This window comes from Theropithecus gelada, chromosome X (assembly GCF_003255815.1).
Source record: "Theropithecus gelada isolate Dixy chromosome X, Tgel_1.0, whole genome shotgun sequence".
In the NCBI taxonomy this organism is placed as follows: domain Eukaryota; kingdom Metazoa; phylum Chordata; class Mammalia; order Primates; family Cercopithecidae; genus Theropithecus; species Theropithecus gelada.
In genome coordinates this window covers 24,441,776-24,459,672 of record NC_037689.1, presented here as the reverse complement: position 1 = coordinate 24,459,672, position 17,897 = coordinate 24,441,776, and the positions used below count along the sequence as shown (strand labels likewise).

Genomic DNA, 17,897 nt, shown 5'->3' with positions numbered 1-17,897 from the left:
TCAACTTTATCACTATTAATATTTAAGTTGAATGACTGTCTGTTGGGGGCGTCCTGTGCCCTGCAGGGTGTTGAGCAGTGTCCCTGGGCCCCACCCACCAAGTGTCAGGCGCACTGCGCTTCTCTCTGGAACAGCGGTCTCCAAAATAGAATCTCAGGCTGCGTTTGGCTGAGAACCCTCACCCCATCTTTTGATTTTGAATTCGGGGTGAGATGTGCAGGCTCAGTCCTGGTCCGGCAGCATCAGCATCACCTGGGAAACTGTGTCATGCACATTCTTAGGCATCTGAACTCTGAAATCAGAACCCTGCATCCCAGGGCTTCCCCCGACCCAGCTATGTGAACCAGGCCTCCAGGAGTTCCCAACGCACAGCCAGGCTTGAGACGCACTGCTTGCATTTCCGAGATTTGAGGGCGCTGGGGAGGGTAGCTGGAGCCAGGAGGGCTGGAGAGGGGGGAGCATGGATTTAGTAGAGATAGAAAAGGGCTGAAACAGCCAGAGAGAAAAAGACATTGGCGCAACTGCAGGGATGTTTAAACAACATGTTTCGGGCATGCAGGAGGCCTCTGTCTCCCAACACAAACAAGGGTAGGTGTTGCACCATTCTCTGTCCCATAAATCACCCCACCCTCGTCACCCGCCTGTTTCTCCCGTTGCACTGAGAACTGGTGCTCTGAAAGCAGAGTATAAGGCACTAAGTCACAAGGCAAGGCTCATGATCCCCGGGCAAAAGGGTAGCTCCGTTTTTAAACCCGGAGGAGGCATCTTCCCCTGGGGGTTGCCGGGCTTCTGTTCCTGTGTGTGTTGGTCTCCAGGAAGCCACGGAGAGCTTGGCAGCAGGTGAGTTTTGTCGTGGGTGCATTCGGAGTAAACCTTTCTCTCCTCCGTGTTGCTGGGAACAGGTGTGTGCCAGTTTTCCTAGGGAGGCATTAGAAGAAAACGTCAAGACATTTATACGCCCAGGACAATTTTATTGGAGAGTTAGTTACAAAACCCTCTTCAAGTTACATGCGTGCTGGGAAAGGAAGGATTGAAACCCAGCAGGCAGCTGGGCATGGTGGCTCATGCCTGCCATCCCAGCACTTTGGGAGGTAAAGGCAGGAGGATTACGTGAGCTCAGGAGTTCAAGAACAGCCTGGCCAATACAGTGAGATCCCTCCGACTTTACAAAAAATTTAAAAAAAAATTAGCCGAGAGTGTTGGTACACGCCTGTAGTCCCAGCTACTCAGAAGACTAAGATGGGAGGATTGCTTGAGCCTGTGAGTTCAAGGCTGCAGTAAGCCATGATCGGCACTCCTGCCTGGGTGACAGAGCAAGACTCTGTCTCAAACAACAACAACAAAAATCAAACTCAGAAGGAACAAAACAGATGTTTGTGCCAAGCTATTTGATTGCACAACATGATTGTAACAAAGTTTCTAAGAACTGAAGACAAGTACAGAATGAGAGAACACATTTGCGATACACAGAACATGCATCTACATGTATGTGTGTGGGTCACAATTGCAATTACATCTCAATATTTTATATTTTGGCAAAGATTAACATAATAATATATAACATATAAAGAACTACATTGGCAAACAACTTGACACAAAATAAGCAAATGATTGGCAGCACGTGCTACTGGCTTCCCAGTCAACCATCATTTTTCCTTACTGTTGGCAGAGCCTGTGTTTTTTCCCAGGGTTCCTTCATGCTTTCTCATGCTTTTTTATTTTTCTTTTCTTTTTTTATTTTATTTTTTTTTTTTTGAGAGGGAGTCTCACTCTGTCGACCAGGCTGGAGTGAAATGGCATGATCTTGGCTCACTGCAACCTCCACTTCCTGGGTTCAAGCGATTCTCCTGCCTCAGCCTCCCAAGTAGCTGGGATTACAGGTGCCCACCACCATGCCTGGCTAATTTTGTATTTTTAGTAGAGACAGGGTTTCACCATGTTGGCCAGGTTGGTCTTGAACTCCTGACCTTAGGTGGTCCTCCTGAGTCAGCCTCCCAAGGTGTTGGAATTACAGGTGTGAGCCGCCATGCCTGGCTACACCTGATTACTTTTAGTTAGGGGCTGTGTGTAAATCAGGGATGAGGAATTGGGGGTGAGCCCTGAAAGAATGTCTTTGCTCTTAAAAGAGAAAATCTGGGAGGAAATGATCTTAATTGGGCTTACATATATTAGTGGATAAGGCTGTGATGGCTGGAGGTACAGCAGCCATCTTCTGCCATGAGTGAAATGGGCTGATGACTCATGAAACACAGGACTGCAAGACACAGAGAACCTGGCTACTGGAGGACATTGTTAAGCCCTCAAATTGACCCAGCCCAGAGGTCCTGAATCTAAGTACATCTTGTTACGGATGCTGTCTTTATTGCCTCAACCATTTTGAGTTGGCAGAGAGAGAAAAGGATTGAGGCAGTCAGATAGGGAGGGAGATTTATAAAACTGCAGAGATTTCAGGGGAAAAGTGCCATCACTTATAAAATCAAGCAGAAATTGTGAAACGTGTTGGTCACAGGATTCCTTTGCCCTCTTTTTTTGTTTTGTTTTGAGACAGAGTCTCACTCTGTCTTGCCCAGACTAGAGTGTAGTGGCACAATCTCAGCTCACTGCAGCCTCCACCTCCCAGGTTCAAGCAATTCTCCTATCTTAGCCTCCCGAGTAGCTGGGACTACAGGCATGTGCCACCACACATGGCTAATTTTTGTATTTTTAGTAGAGACAGGGTTTCACCATGTTGGCCAGGCTGGTCTCAAACTCCTGACCTCAGGTGACCCACCTGCCTCAGCCTCCCAAAGTGCTGGGATTACAGGCATGAGCCATCGTGTCCTGCCTCTTTTGCTCTCTTAACAATGATTAAGGGCCTTTTGGTTTTGTGCATTGTAAATGTCTATATGTTCTGTAATTAAATTACATTGCATTAAATTTAATGCTGTAATAAATTAAAATTAACATTTCTATATTTTCTGAAATTAAAATGAAGTTTTTGACTAATTAATAATTTTAAAGATAAATCCAGTACATTTTAAATAATGTAATTTTATGAAAAATGGGATGTATTTTTTCAAACGGAAAAATTTTCATAGGGGAAGAGTACTGTTTCACATGTTTACAAATTGTGTTAATATCTGACTTATGAGGAGATGACCAGTTTCTCAGATCAACATTCCTTACGTTGTTCAGGTTAAAGTAGGTTAAAGTAGATGAAGAAAATATAACCTCATGAAGATATATAGTTAGAAAAAGTATTTTAGTCATCTTTTCAAATCACGGTGAATGTTCTCCTTCGATGACAAAACTTGATCATCATTAGCTTCTCAAAGATAAGGTCGTGTGGAATCTGAAATCCTATCACTGAATTTTTAAAGTCTATAAATTTAAAACCCACAGGTTTATCTTAAGCTTCAGACAAACCTTTTATCCATTCGTGATTCTGCCACTTCACACATGGGTCATTTGTAGAATATTGGTTCCTTGAGTTATGGAGGTCTTCCGGATGTTTTATTTCGTAATATGTATATATATATTTTTTAAAAAACACATTTGTTAATATCCTTATCCATCTCATCCAAAAAGTCTTTAGCTAGAATACCAAAAGAAAATATCTCCTCTTTAATATTATTAAAGTTGTGGCCTGAACGACGGCTTCACTCATTCATTTTCCTGTGTGTTTAATAAGTCTTTAGGGCCAGGCGTGGTGGCTCAAGTCTGTAATCCCAGCAATTTGGGAGGCCAAGGTGGGAAAATCACTAGAGCCTAGATCTTTGGAGCCCAGGAGTTTGAGGCTGCAGTGAACCATGATCATACCGCAGCACTCCAGCCTGGACAACAGAGCAAGACATTGTCTCAATGAATAAATAAATAAGTCTTTAATGAGCATCTACTACATGCCAGTCATGTTTCTGGAAACTGGGGACAAATCCATGCCTTTGTAGCAGTTGCATTCTAGCGGGTGATGGAGCCGGGAGAGAAACAATAAAAGGTGATACTTTATCATATGTTGGAAGTTGATAAGAGATAGAGAGAAAAGATTAAAACAGAGGATGTGGGTGAGGAAGTGCTCATAGTGAGTGGGGACCTGCGATTGAAATGGCCCCACCTCCCTGCAGCCTCCCTTTGGTCTACAGCCAATGGTGGACAGTGTGAGATTTTGCCCCCAGCCTTCCCACCAGCTCTGCTATGGGATCAAACGTTCTATGCTTGTTAGGTCCAAGCACTGTTTTCACTTTTGGTTGGGGAAAAATTGGCAGCTTCTCTTTCCATATGTCATGTCTACATCCCAGCTATTCATAAACAAGCAGTCACGTTTCATGAATATCTGTTTAGCAAGGGGCAGATGAACAGGACAGGGGGCGGGGAGGAGACAGCTGTGAAGCAAAAACATGACAACGGCTGGCAGGAACCCAGGGAATGCATTGCATTTATATTTGGAACTGTGAGGGAAGATGCAGCTTAGATGGAGGCCATTCCAAGTCACCCAAGTGCTTCAATGTGTGGAACCAGAATAGCACGTGGTGTGAAACTCTCTCATGGGCTGAGATGGGCAAGCTAGTTCCGTTCTCTGACAAGTCTGGTCTTCTGGACTCGGCCCCTGGAAAGCTGCCTTTCTTCCTCATTACCCCAGCTCCTCTCCCCTTACCATGGGACCTCGTGAGCCTTTCTTCAACAGACACAGGCTCCTCTCTGCAGCTTTGTATGAAGTTCATAACTGGGCTCAGATCAAAGTTGTGGCGGAAGCCTTTATAATTCTGAAGGAAGCAGAAAAGGCATTGAATGACACCCCCAAGACTAACTTTTATGTTAAATGAAAAAAACGTTCAGCCAGTGGTAACATTTTTTTGAATGTACAATTCAGAAATGTCCACTGGGTGTCGCATGGCCCTGCTGGGAAACTACATGCTACAAGATAGTGATGCTTACACACTTTTCACCGTGATAAGCTAATTTTATAGCTATGCTCAAACTGACCATCGCTGAACTAATGACTAAGCACTATTTGAGAGACTCTCTTTATACACCTCTCAAATTCTGCAGTTACTGTTTAGACTTTTAAGTACCAGTCCCTGACGGGCACATGGTAGGGGTTATAATACACTAGACCTCCCCAGTCATCCCTGGAACTCTAATTCTATCTTTATAAACAACTCATTAACACTGACATCCTTTTTTTTGACAGGGTCTTACTCTGTCACCTGGGCTTCAGTGCAATGGTGCAATCAGAGCTCACTACTGCTTCAACATCCCAGGCTCAAGCGATTCTCCTGCCTCAGCCTCCCCAGTAGCTAGGACCACAGGCATGTACTACCATGCCCAGCTAATGTTTAAATTTTTTGTAGAGACAGAGTCTCCATGTATCACCAAGCTTGGTCTCAAACTCCAAAGCTCAAGGGCTCAAGTGACCCACCCACCTTGACCTCCCAAAGTGCTGGGATTACAGGTATGAACCACCACACCCAACCAACATCCATTTTTATATGTACATGTGTAAAGTATTTACATTATTTTAAAAGGCCGGGAACAGTGGCTCACGCCTATAATCCCAGCACTTTGGGAGGCTGAGGCGAGCGGATCACCTGAGGTCAGGAGTTCAAGACCAGCCTGGCCAACATGGCAAAACCCTATCTTTACTAAAAATACAAAAATTGGCCGGGCGCAGTGGCTCAAGCCTGTAATCCCAGCACTTTGGGAGGCCGAGACGGGCGGATCACGAGGTCAGGAGATCGAGACCATCCTGGCTAACATGGTGAAACCCCATCTCTACTAAAAATACAAAAAACTAGCCGGGCGAGGTGGCGGGCGCCTGTAGTCCCAGCTACTCCGGAGGCTGAGCCAGGAGAATGGCGTAAACCGGGGAGGTGGAGCTTGCAGTGAGCTGAGATCCGGCCACTGCACTCCAGCCCGGGCTACAGAGCAAGACTCCGTCTCAAAAAAAAAACAAAAAAAACAAAACAAAACAAAACAAAATACAAAAATTACCTGGGCATGATGGTGGGTGCCTGTAATCCCAGCTACTCAGGAGGCTGAGGCAGGGAGAATCGCTTGAACCCGGAGGCAGAGGTTGCAGTGAGCTGAGGTCATGCCACTGCACTCCAGCCTGGGTGACAGAGTGAGCCTCCATCTCAAAAATAAATAAATAAGTACATAAATTATTTTAAAAGCGTATTTTTCTACTAAAATAAAAGGAATAAGCAAATAGTATTGTTATTATCTATTACTCCTACTGGCAGTAGGTCTTCCTAATTAGAACATTATTTATTAGCTTTCTAGATTGCTGTATTTTGATAGATCGATTTATCATTCTCTGGGCGAAATAATAAATTATTCTTCATTTTCCAGATGTAAAAGGATTACTTCTAAAATCACACTGAATGGAGAAGAATTTAACTAAAGTAATCAATTTCAAAAAGATTGTAGGCTTTTGTAATGTTCAAAATTTTTTTTCTTTCTTAGAGACAAGGTCTCACTCTGTTCCTCAGGCTGGAATGCAGTGGCACAATCCCAGCTCACTGCAGTCTTGAACTCCTGGGCTCAAGTGATCTTCCTGCCTCAGCCTCCTAAGTAGTTAGGACTATAGGCACACACCACTGCATCCAGCTAATTTTTACAAAATTTTTGTAGAGATGGGGTCTTGCTCTGTTGCCCACGCTGGTCTCCAACCTCTGGCCTCAAGTGATCCTCCCATCTTGTCCTCCCAAAGTGCTGGGATTATAGACATGAGCCACTGTACCCAGCCTGAAAAATCTAATTTTTAAAAGATCTTTGGGTATATATGAATTTTAGTGTGGTCACCCCTTCGTAAAATTTTTAGTATTTTAATTATTAAATTTAGTGACAATTAATATCCTACACTCCCTCTTTTTTATTTTGAATATTTTGTGAAATTGTTGTACAGTTTATTTTAAAAGAACTTTCATACTACAGACCTAAGAATAATATTTGAAAAAAAAATTTCTGAAGCTATAAGGCCTCCTTAATACAATATATTGTTTCTATTTTTACAGGAGATACACACACACGCACGTATATAATATGTGTAGTTTTTCTTTTGCACGAAAATTCTGTGATTAAAGCTTGAACGTCATTAAAACAACAGAAGTGTTCTCCTTAGCTAAACTAATGAGCCTATTTCCATTTGGATTTGTTTATCCCAATAATTTCTTTCTCTGCAGCCTCAAGGTCTCATATGCATAGAAAGGTTATGAAAAAAATGAAATAAAATCCATGGTCCTCACCACAAAACATGACTTGTGCACAGAAAACATACAGGAGGAAAAGTCTGAACTCTTTAGCAAGTCCTCAAAGGCAAAAAGTGGCATCTGTGCAGTCAAGAAGCAAGTATCACCTTCACTCAAATGCCTCATATAGCTGCAGAATCCCTCACTGTATCCATTTGAAGGAAAATCGTCAACCCTGTGATTTGGATCAATGAAGCCAAGCGAACAGGACAGCGGCCGCTTTCGCATGGTGCTCTCAGAACATGTGCTTTAGATCTGTCAGAGGCATTAAAAAATTTCCTCTAGGCCTGAGTCTGATATCAGAATGATACATTTCAGAAAAACCAAGTTGCCCACTTCTGACTGTTTTGAACTTCATAGTAGAAGGTATCAGAATCTTGCCATCTGCTATTTCCACCAAAGCAGGGCAGCTTTCCAAAACTGGTGCTTCATCACAAGTTTATGGGCGGAAAGAATCAAATTTATTTCCTTCCTTCCTTCCTTCCTTCCTTCCTCCCTCCCTCCCTCTCTTCCTTCCTTCCTTCCTTCCTCCCTCCCTCCCTCCCTCTCTGTCCCTCCCTCCCTCCCTCCCTCCCTCTCTTCGTTCCTTGCTTCGTTCCTTCCTTCCTTCCTTCCTTCCTTCCTTCCTTCCTTCCTTCCTTCTTTTGACAGTCTCACTCTGTTGCCCAAGCGGGAGTGCAGTGATGCTATCACAGTTCACTATGGTCTTGAATTTCTGAGTTCAAGTGATCCTCCCACATAGCTGGGACTACAGGTGTGCACTACGACGCCCAGCTAATTTTTTAATCTTTACTAGAGATGGGGTCTCACTATGTTGCCCAGGCTGGTCTTGAACTCCTAGACTCAAGCAATCCTCTCACCTAGGCCTCCCAAAGTGCTGGGATTACAGGTGTGAGCCACTACGCCCAGTCTAATTTTTTGGAAATCTATACCCAAGCCACTAGTTTTTCAAGGTTAGTTATTACCTTCAAATGACGCTTAACTGACATTTCTGACCATCTAAATGAACTTAACTGAAAAAAAAAATCAAGGGCTGTATGAAAATAGTGTGTACTGAAAACTTTGATGGGTTCAGAGCAAGAATTTGCTTTTGGTGAAAAGAATTACATCGTTTGCTGCTGGTGGTTTTAGAATTTGAATCCTAAAGAAGAACTGTTAAAATGAGGAGGACCATATCTGTCCATGTGTGAAAAGAAATGTCATTGTTTGGAAATACTAGAGAGGAAAAAGTTTGATGGTATTTGAAATCCACTGGCCCCATCACAATACACTTCAACATGACATACGTCAATGAGTGACATGGAAAGACCTATGAGATTTAAGAGTCTCACTTAAGATGGCGATAAAAGATAGTGTGAATGAAAATTTCCATTTTCATAGATGCATAAACCTGATTTCCCAAGAAGCCAATGGATGCAAAGAAAGAGTGAGTGAATTTAATGAACAAACACAAACAATATTAGAAAATACTTGCTGAAGACAGATCAGACTGCTGTTCTTGGAGATGATGCGGTGGATGGTGAGCCCTTGTCATTGAAGATAAATGCATTAGAAGGTGGAGACGTGCTAGAAATCAGAAGGAATGTTGATGAAACTGATTTATGTGTTAAGGTAAATTAGTCTTTAAAATCTCTGGAAGAAAAAGCAACGAAATCCACATATAATTATCTGAAAGTGGATAAAATAACAGTTGCACATACAGATTATATGAAAAGTCTCCAAAATGAGCATGTCAGAAAACACACACACAATTTGAAAGTCAAATTCCAAAATGTCTGCAGAAACATAAAGTCTTAGTAAATTGTACTCCCCCCATCAATATAATGAATGATCAGCAAATATTTAAGGTGAATTTATCCTGGAAAGAAGGAGGAGAATCTTCCCCAGGCAGCTCAAAACATCATCTATGCATTCAGGGAGCTGAATGCCTGTGGAATTCAAGCAAAAATTCTTCCAGCAAAAAATATCAGAAAGAACTACTGATTCTTAGCAATTATCCTGAGAGGACAAAGCTCATGTTGTTTGAAGACTTAATGAGAAAACTTGGGGACTTGGTTAACTTAAGAAAATGTATGTATCAGAAAAAAAAAAAATTGAGGGGGAAATTAAAGTTTTCAAAAAATATCTTTATGTTCTCGGTGTTCAAGTAAAGCAAGGTTTGGGGGGATGTGTAAAGGTTCTCACAGGGCTCCCAGGAATTCTCTGGATAGATAACTGGATCCCCAAGAAAAATTTAAATTTAAATTATTCCCTCAGATACTTTTTGCATGCAAAAAACACAGGGAAAGGGTTCTTCCATTAGACCTACTGGGTCCTGACAGTAATTTCTCTCCAAATGCAAGACTGACTCACCGTGATGTTCCTCATGCTGGAAGACGATTTTTGGTTAAATAATGAAAGTATCTTTCATCTTCAGAAATAGAAGTGACTCACCATTTGCCAGAGTGCAGTCATGTGACTTCACCTACCCACAAGGAATGCTGGGAAATGTAGTTCAGCTGAGGAACCATGGCCACAGCTCCATACACCAGAAATATAGCACTATTGAAACTATTAAGACAGAAAGAAGGGATTTGGGTGGACAACGTGTGCATTCTCTAAGACTGTGTTTTTAGTTAGGTTGAACAGTCTTGACTTCATGGTCTTGACTTCTGAACCAATTCTTTTATTTTTATTTTAAGTTCCAGGGTACGTGTGCAGGAAGTGCAGGTTGTTACATAGGTAAACGTGTGTCATGGTGGTTTGCTGCATCTATCAACCCACTACCTAGGTATTAAGCCCAGCATGCATTAGCTATTTTTCCTGATGCTCTCCCTCCCCACACTCCATCTGCCAACAGGCCCCAGTGTGTGTTGTTCCCCTCCCTGTGTCAATGTGTTCTCATTGTTCAGCTCCCACTTATAAGTGAGAACATGCAGTGTTTGGTTTTCTCTTCTTGCATTAGTTTGCTGAGGTTAATGGCTTCCAGCTCCATCCATGTCCCTCCAAAGGACATGATCTCATTCCTTTATATAGGTGCATAGTATATAGCTGCGTGCGTGTGTGTGTGTGTGAGTGTGTGTGTGTGTGTACCACATATTATTTATCCAGTATATTATTGATGGGCAGTTAGGTTGATTTTATATCTTTGCTATTGTGAATAGTGCTGCAATGAACATACACGTGCATGTATCTTTGTAATAGAATGGCTTATATTCCTTTGGGTATATACCCAGCAATGGGGTTGCTGGGTCAAATAGTATTTCTGGTTCTAGATCTTTGAGGAATTGCCACACCGTCTTCCACAATGGTTGAACTAGTTTACATTCCCACCAACAGTGTAAAAGTGTTTCTATTTCTCCACAATCTCACCAGCATCGGTTGTTTCTTGACTTTTTAATAATCACCATTCTGACTGGTGTGAGATGGTATCTCATTGTGGTTTTGATTTGCATTTCTCTAATGATCAGTGATGTTATGTTGAGCTTTTTTTCATGTTTGTTGCTTCTGAGCCAATTCTAAGAAATGCCATATATATTTCAATGAGATTGATTTTATTTACACTAAGAAAAGCTTATTTTTTTTCCCCCAACCCCTGGGCAGCCCTTACTGCCTCCCAGGCACCACTTAGAATGCTTTTCACACATTAAGTCTTTTTTTTGTTTTGTTTTGTTTTGTTTTGTTTTTGTTTTTGTTTTTGTTTTCTTTGAGACAGGGTCTCACTCTGTCGCCCAGACTGGAGTGCAGTGGTGTGATCTCCACTTACTGAAGACTCAACCTCCCGGGTTCAAGTGATTCTTGTGCCCCAGCCTCCCGAGTAGCTGGAATTACAGGCGTGCACCACCATGTCCAGCTAATTCTTTGTATTTTTGGTATAGACGGGGTTTCACCATGCTGGCCAGGCTGGTCTCAAACTCCTGACCTCAGGTGATCCACCCGCCTTGGTCTCCCAAAGTGCTGGGATTACAGGCATGAGCCACCGCGCCCAGCCTTCACACATTGAGTCTTATATCAGCCTTCACACATTGAGTCTTATATCCTCAACACATCTTGGAGAGGAAGATCTTCTTAGGACACCTCCCTTTTTTCCCCTGACATGGGATAACCATGGCCCAGAGAGGTGGTATAACTTGCCTAAGTTTGCACAGCTTGAAATGGAGAAGCCAGGATGTGAATCTATAAATTGAGTGTCAGAGTCTGGAATTTAACCCTGACTAATCTTGCATACTACCTCTATAGGCAAGCTAAATGAATTCCCCATCTTTTTTTTTTAAATTAGGGGGAAAAAAACATGTACACAGCATGTGTTAATGTATGTATTCATTCCATGGGGCGGCTATAGCAACGTATTGCAAACTGATTGGCCTAAACAATGGACATTTGTTTCTTCGTGCACAGTTCTAGGGGCCAGAAGTCCAAAACCAGGGTGTCTGCAGGGCTATGCTCCCTCTGAAGTCTCTAGGGAAGGATCTGTTCCAGGGTCCTCTCCTTGCTTTGGGTAGTTCTCTGGCTTGTGGTAACATCACTCCACAGCATTCTCCTTATGTAACTACCTGTGTCCAAATCCCACGTTCTTATAAAGACACCAGGCATATAGGATTAGGGACCCACCTCACTCCAGTATGACCTCATTGCAATAAACTAGTTACCTCTGCAAGAGCCTTATTTTCAATAAGGCCACATTCTGAGGTGCCAGGGGTTAGGACTTCAACATATGAATTTGAGGGGACATAATTCAACACGTATCAGTGTGTTAATACTGTGCTTGTGTGTGTGTGTGTGTGTGTGTGTGTGTGTGTGTGTGTGTGTAACTGGATATTCCAATTCCAGTAGTCAAAGGCAAATCAGCAGAATCATACTTTCCTCTCCCATACAACTAGAACAATTTCATATAGTGGTTTATACTTGGGTAAAAAAGTTGTTATTTTTTAGCCTGTGTAGAAAAAAATAAACAAAAATATAGCTCACGTGTTTGTGATTTTCCTCTTCACCCTACTAAATTAGTCATGGCTTCTCTTCATTCCAACACAAAGATATTTATCCGTTGACCACCAAACGCATTCAAGTCCCCACAAAGAGGAGGCAAGTGTGGCTTTTAACACCATATAATCGACCCTTGAACCAGGTGGGGTAGTGAGAGGAACTGACCCTCCGCACAGTTGAAAACCCATGTATAACTTATGACTCTCCAAAAAATTAACTACTCATAGCATACTGGTTGACTGAAAGCCTTACTGATAACAGTTGAACACATATTTTGTATATGTATTACATACCATATTATTACAATAAAGTAAGCTACAGGAAAGAAAATGTTATGAAGAAAATCATAAGGAAGTTAAAATTAATGAGTTTCCTATTTATTAAGTGGAAGTGGATCACCATAAAGGTCTTCACCCTTATCAGCTTCACATTGAGTAGACAGAGGGTTGGTCCTGCTGTCTCAGTAATGGCGGAGCCAGAAGCAAATTCACATATAGGTGGACCTATGCAGTTCACCCTGTGTTGTTCAAGGGTCAACTGTACAATCAAGGTTATCCTTCTCTAAAATACATGGAGATGACATTTTATCAAGGCTTTTCTCATCTGTTCAATTCTCACCTTCTCAGCATGAAAACAGAATACCCAACAGGTGATCCTCATGACCCCTCAGAGAGGTTCCCCCAAGCAGTCATTATTCAAATATTTTCATTTTAAGTAGGTTGAACATTATCCTTGTCCCCCAGGTGAATTTTATCTCATTATTAGGTAACTCTATGTATTTCATATGTTCATAATCTATCTTGAGCTTTAAAAGAGATTTGTTGCATATTATTCACAGCTATGAAGGTTCATAATTTTGGGGCCACTTCTACAGCCATTTCATAAAATTTATTTGTGAAATATAGAAAAAACTATGCAATAATCAAATCCAGTTATTTTTTCTTTTACATTTATTTAAAATGATCAAAAATGGTTTATGACAGTTTTAGAAAATGGAATGGATTAAAGGCTAAAAATGTTTAGATTCCATTTAAGTAGGTATGTGTGTGTATATACAACTAAAAACACAGAGGCTTTTTCACAAGAATTTAATTAAGCTTACGCTGAAACTCTTATAGAGAAAATAGTAATTGGGCATCAGACATCACCACTCCTGAAAACACCTTCTACAAGAATTGAAAAGTGTTGCAGGACCTAATACTGAAATAGGAAATACGGACTATCTTCAAATTGCACAAAGGATGCATGAATCCACAATCTGAGACCCACAGCTCTGAGATCCCTAACGTGAATGATTAAAGATATTTTACAAATTGGGGAGCTCTTTCAAGGGCTTTCCACTTTCAACCTTCTTTCTTTGAAGACCCCAGTTCATATTGGTGAGCATAAAACATGTATACTGGGAATTTTTATGGGTCCCGTATATACATTCCAGACTCTGCATGAATGTCTCAATCTTTGGTTCTGATATTTATGGCGAAGTCTAAATGTTACATGAACATTAACCTTAGTTTCCTCAAACTATACCAATATGCCCAAACCATCCTTTTTTCTCTCCCCACAAGTATTTCTAAAAGAGAAGCAAAAAGCTAGTATACTTCTTGGATGCCTAAGGATTTAAGATTTCCTACTCTGGTGAATAGAAAAAGTATAAACCAAGGAATGCAATGTTGTTGCCTTAGGAACCAGTACTTACAGAGTATCAAAGACTACAAATACTACAAAAGGACTCAACACCTGATAATCACCATTTCTGTCTCCTATCTGCCAAAACATATCAAAACCATGTGATTTTCTAGGAAAAAGTATCCCAAGATTTCCCCCAGATGGTTTTAACATCAGTCGCTTTGCACTTAGCATTTCAAAATGCAGCCTTATTTTCTTCAGGTAATAATAATTTTATGTGCAGATACATCAAAGCTGAAAGGATGCTCAAACCCTGCTTGTGGGTGTCAGAAATAATGCATCCCCACTTCATCCGCAATAGTGAATGCTCAATGATTTTTTATAACACTGAAGAATTTAGCACAGGCCCAGCCCAGCATCTTTGGAAACTCAACGATATTCTCCATCTCCCAGAAGCTGATAGCATCCCCTCCCCACCAAGATACTCTGCCTCCCTACTGCTCACTGCTTTGTGCCGTCAACATGGTTAAGCATGTGTGTGTTATTGCACCATGAGGTAGCTGAAGATCTCAGAACAGAGAGCCACAGTCTCTTTGTGCAAATGAATGGCCAAACCAACAGATCAAGCAATCCTTTTTTAGAATGCAGGGTCTAGCTGCCTAATTTATCTCTATAACCACATCACATCCAATGAGTTGGGAATGCTTAGTGAGGCAGCTCACGTACTTCACACAGAAGAAAACACACTTTAGGTCATCAAATTGTGTCAAGAATAAAAGGAAATTTCCACAACAGTGATAAACAGGGTTCTTGTTTTAGTTGTTTTTCTCAAAGTAATCAGGGGATCTCAACGTCTTCAGACATTTTCTGGTTCTGAAAGGCAGATTGGAAACAAATGTCATTGTGGGGGGAAAAAAAAGTCTATTAAACAAAGAAAAAGAAAACCAAGATCCAATTCTATGCTGTTACAGAGACTCTTGCTCTAGATTCAGCAGAAGGAAGATTAGAACAGAAAAAAAATGAAGCAGAAACGAAGTTGCACATCTTAAATATATACAATATTTGTCTATTATACTTTAATAAAGCTAGAAGAATGAAAAATCTACTTCAAAAAAAGAAAACCAAGATCCAACTATGTGCTGTCTACATGACACTTGCTTTACATTCAGCAGAAGGAAATAGATTAGAGCAAATAAATGATGCAGCAATGAAGTTGTACATCTTAAATATATACAACGTTTATTTGTCAACTGTACCTTAATAAAGCTGGAAAAATTAAAAATAGAAAATATTTTAAAACTGTTAAAATCATATCTGGAAACAAATATTAGTTTTCTAAACATTGTTTTTTACATTTTGCCACTTGTTAAGGATTTTGATGATCTTAAATGAATTGAGTAACTTTCTTTTTGGTTAAAACTAATATTTGTAGGAATTTCTTTTTTTTAATATGGCCTTCTTGGTCTTTATAACTTCTGAAGTGGTGTTGTCATTTGCTCCACTTTACAAAATAAAAGCAAAGTACGATTCTTAAAAGTCCACATCAAGTGACAGACATCTGCTGCCATCTATGTAGCTCCATTACTACAACTCTTTCTCTACAAAGTATGCAAGCTTCAGTGTATGGCCTCAGCATGTATACAGTTCCACAGGTTGTGCACTGCACCACATCACCATGGATATGGTTAGTATACCATGCACATCATCCTTTAGGAGAGAGAGAAAATTATTGGCCCAACTAAGGATAGGTGGACAGCTGGGTACCATTAGCAGCAGCCTGGAACCTTAGAGTCAAGTTCACAGAGGTCTGAGCCCCATTTGATACCAAACCCCTACATAGTGCTGTCATACACATATTTCCTAGATAGTATAAAGGTTTTACAGCCAGCAAGATGATATGAGCCCAGGATCCACATAAATGTCACTGCTCACCTTGAAGAGATCTCCCTAATATCATCTCACTCTGTCTACATCCTCCTTTCTGATCTCAGGAACTTTAAGGGAAGGGAAGATAAACTTGGTGCTTGGGAATACTTGGTAAGGGTATCACTGAAGTACAATGGAGAAAGTAGACAAAATACTTACCAGGTAGCCAAAAGGCATGAAAGAGCTTCAAGACATTACACCCCTTTAGCAAAAACATGCTGCCACCTCAGATAAATGGGGCAGGCATCATCCACGTTTTTAAAACTACACCTATTTCAGAAACTCAGCTGGCCCCCAGTCCAATGATTTTCCTTTAAAAATATTGCACTAAAATATATTTGCCTTGATTATTGAGTTTGTGGATGTCCCCTGTTCCCTGCCTTTACATTTTGTGCTTGTGGAGACGGGTGCCTCTCTCTGCTCACTCAGTTTCAGCCCTTGGTTAACAAAGGCTTACAAATCACTGCCACAAATACTACTGAAATTAACACGTGGTGTCTCATTAATGATGGCTGCCATGTTGGTGAAAGAGTGTTGTCACTGAACCCAAGAATCTGCTGTCAGGTTGCCAGGGAAATAAGACTGTTTTTCAGAAACTCAGTTTCCTCCCAAAATTTCAGGACGGGGTGTAATGTAGATGGAGGCTGACCCCTGAGGTTCATTAGCTAATGGTTGATACTGCCCATTTACCAGCAGAGGGAGCGCAGGGGAAGGTTTTAGGATTTTTGAGGCCAAATGCAAATCCTAAAGCAAACACCGTAGGAATGGGCATCCCTTTCTGGTTTCCTTTAGGGACACAAAGAAGGTATGATTTAGAGGGCCCTGGGCAAACTTCAGACAGATTCTGATGTGGGTGGCCTGAGGTTTAAACCAAACCTCCAGAGACCCCCAGTTAAAGATCTGTGTCACTCTTTTGTCTACAAAACAATCCCTGACTGTTGTTTCAGAGATTTCTTTAGGGCATCCTCTGCTCTCAAATCCCCAGTGATTCTTCAAACCCAAGAAGCCACAGCAGATCTTTCTTTTCCCCTATGGTCTGAGCACAGCTTTGGAATTCCATCAAGAGGCTTAAAATTTAGTGATTCGGTAGTTTTCTTTGCGGGTCGGGTTCTGTGGAAAACATTCACATTCAACCCAGATATTTTTCCTGACTCACCTGTGACGAAAATGTCACTGAATACAAAACAGAACAGAACTGTATTTGGCTAGTTAAATCAACCGCCATGCTTATAGTCTTGCAATGTAACTTAGTAATTTTTTTTGTTTGTTTCTTTTTCTTTCCTTTCTTTCTCCCCCTCTTTTACATCAGGCAGATAATGTGCCAGTGTCATTGTAACCAGGTTTAGGGGAAGGTACAGCTTACACCTGACCGGGAAAACCCAATCGGTGGCCAGGCGCGGTGGCTCACACCTGTAATCCCAGAACTTTGGGAGGCCAAGGCGGGCAGATCACTTGAGGTCAGGAGTTCAAGAACAGCCTGGCCAACATGATGAAACCCCATCTCTACTAAAAATACAAAAAGTAGCCAGGCGTGGTGGTGCCCGCCTGTAGTCCCAGCTCTTCAGGAGGTTGAGGCAAGAGAATCTCTTGAACCCGGGAGGCGGAGGTTGCAATGAGCCGAGATCGTGCCACTGCACTCCAGCCGCGGCAACAGAGTGAAACTCTGTCTCAAAAAAAATAAAAATAAATGTTAAAAAATCACATGATTAGGCAAGTTATGTATATTGAACTTAACCAGAAATAACCTTGCTAGTGACAGACATCTGAAAGTAATTTTTTAAAAAAAATCAGGCTTAGTAACAAGGAAAATAATGTTCAGAGCCAAACTTACCACGGGTCCTGAAACAATTTCTCCCATTGTTTAGTTTGAAATAACTGGCTGCTGCTCCCAGCAGTGTCACCACCACCACAGATACGATGGGAGACACGATTTTTGCTACCATATTGCCTGCAGGAGTGGAGAAAAAGCAAAGCGCGAGTGAGAAAAACACGGCTGCAGGAAAACTGCTTAAATCTTAGGTTGGTCCAAAAGTTATTGCCGTTTTTGCCATTGAAAGTAATGACAAAAACTGCAATAACTTTTGCACCTATCTAATAACTTCTCCATCACATCCCTTCCCATCCTTGTACTCACAGAAAAAAAAAAGAGAAAGTTAA

General features: G+C 41.4%; 1 protein-coding gene and 1 long non-coding RNA gene across 5 annotated transcripts in view; one reads left to right on the top strand and one right to left on the bottom strand.

The window, feature by feature from the left end:
• The first annotated feature begins 806 nt into the window (after positions 1-806).
• On the top strand, positions 807-17,035 carry LOC112616614. The gene is made up of 3 exons (XR_003117679.1): positions 807-840; positions 13,307-13,567; positions 16,688-17,035. It is a non-coding gene; the product is annotated as an uncharacterized LOC112616614 (long non-coding RNA).
• XG (Xg glycoprotein (Xg blood group)) overlaps positions 12,550-17,897 on the bottom strand; it is a 66,012-nt gene continuing 60,664 nt past the window's right edge. For all 4 annotated transcript variants that reach the window (XM_025373602.1, XM_025373599.1, XM_025373601.1 and 1 more), the window contains 2 exons: positions 17,572-17,688; positions 12,550-14,687 (listed from right to left, as the gene is read on the bottom strand). In XM_025373602.1, coding sequence (XP_025229387.1) covers positions 14,671-14,687; positions 17,572-17,688 — 134 coding nt within the window. In that variant the 3' untranslated portion in view covers positions 12,550-14,670. The remainder of the gene's footprint in view (positions 14,688-17,571; positions 17,689-17,897) is intronic.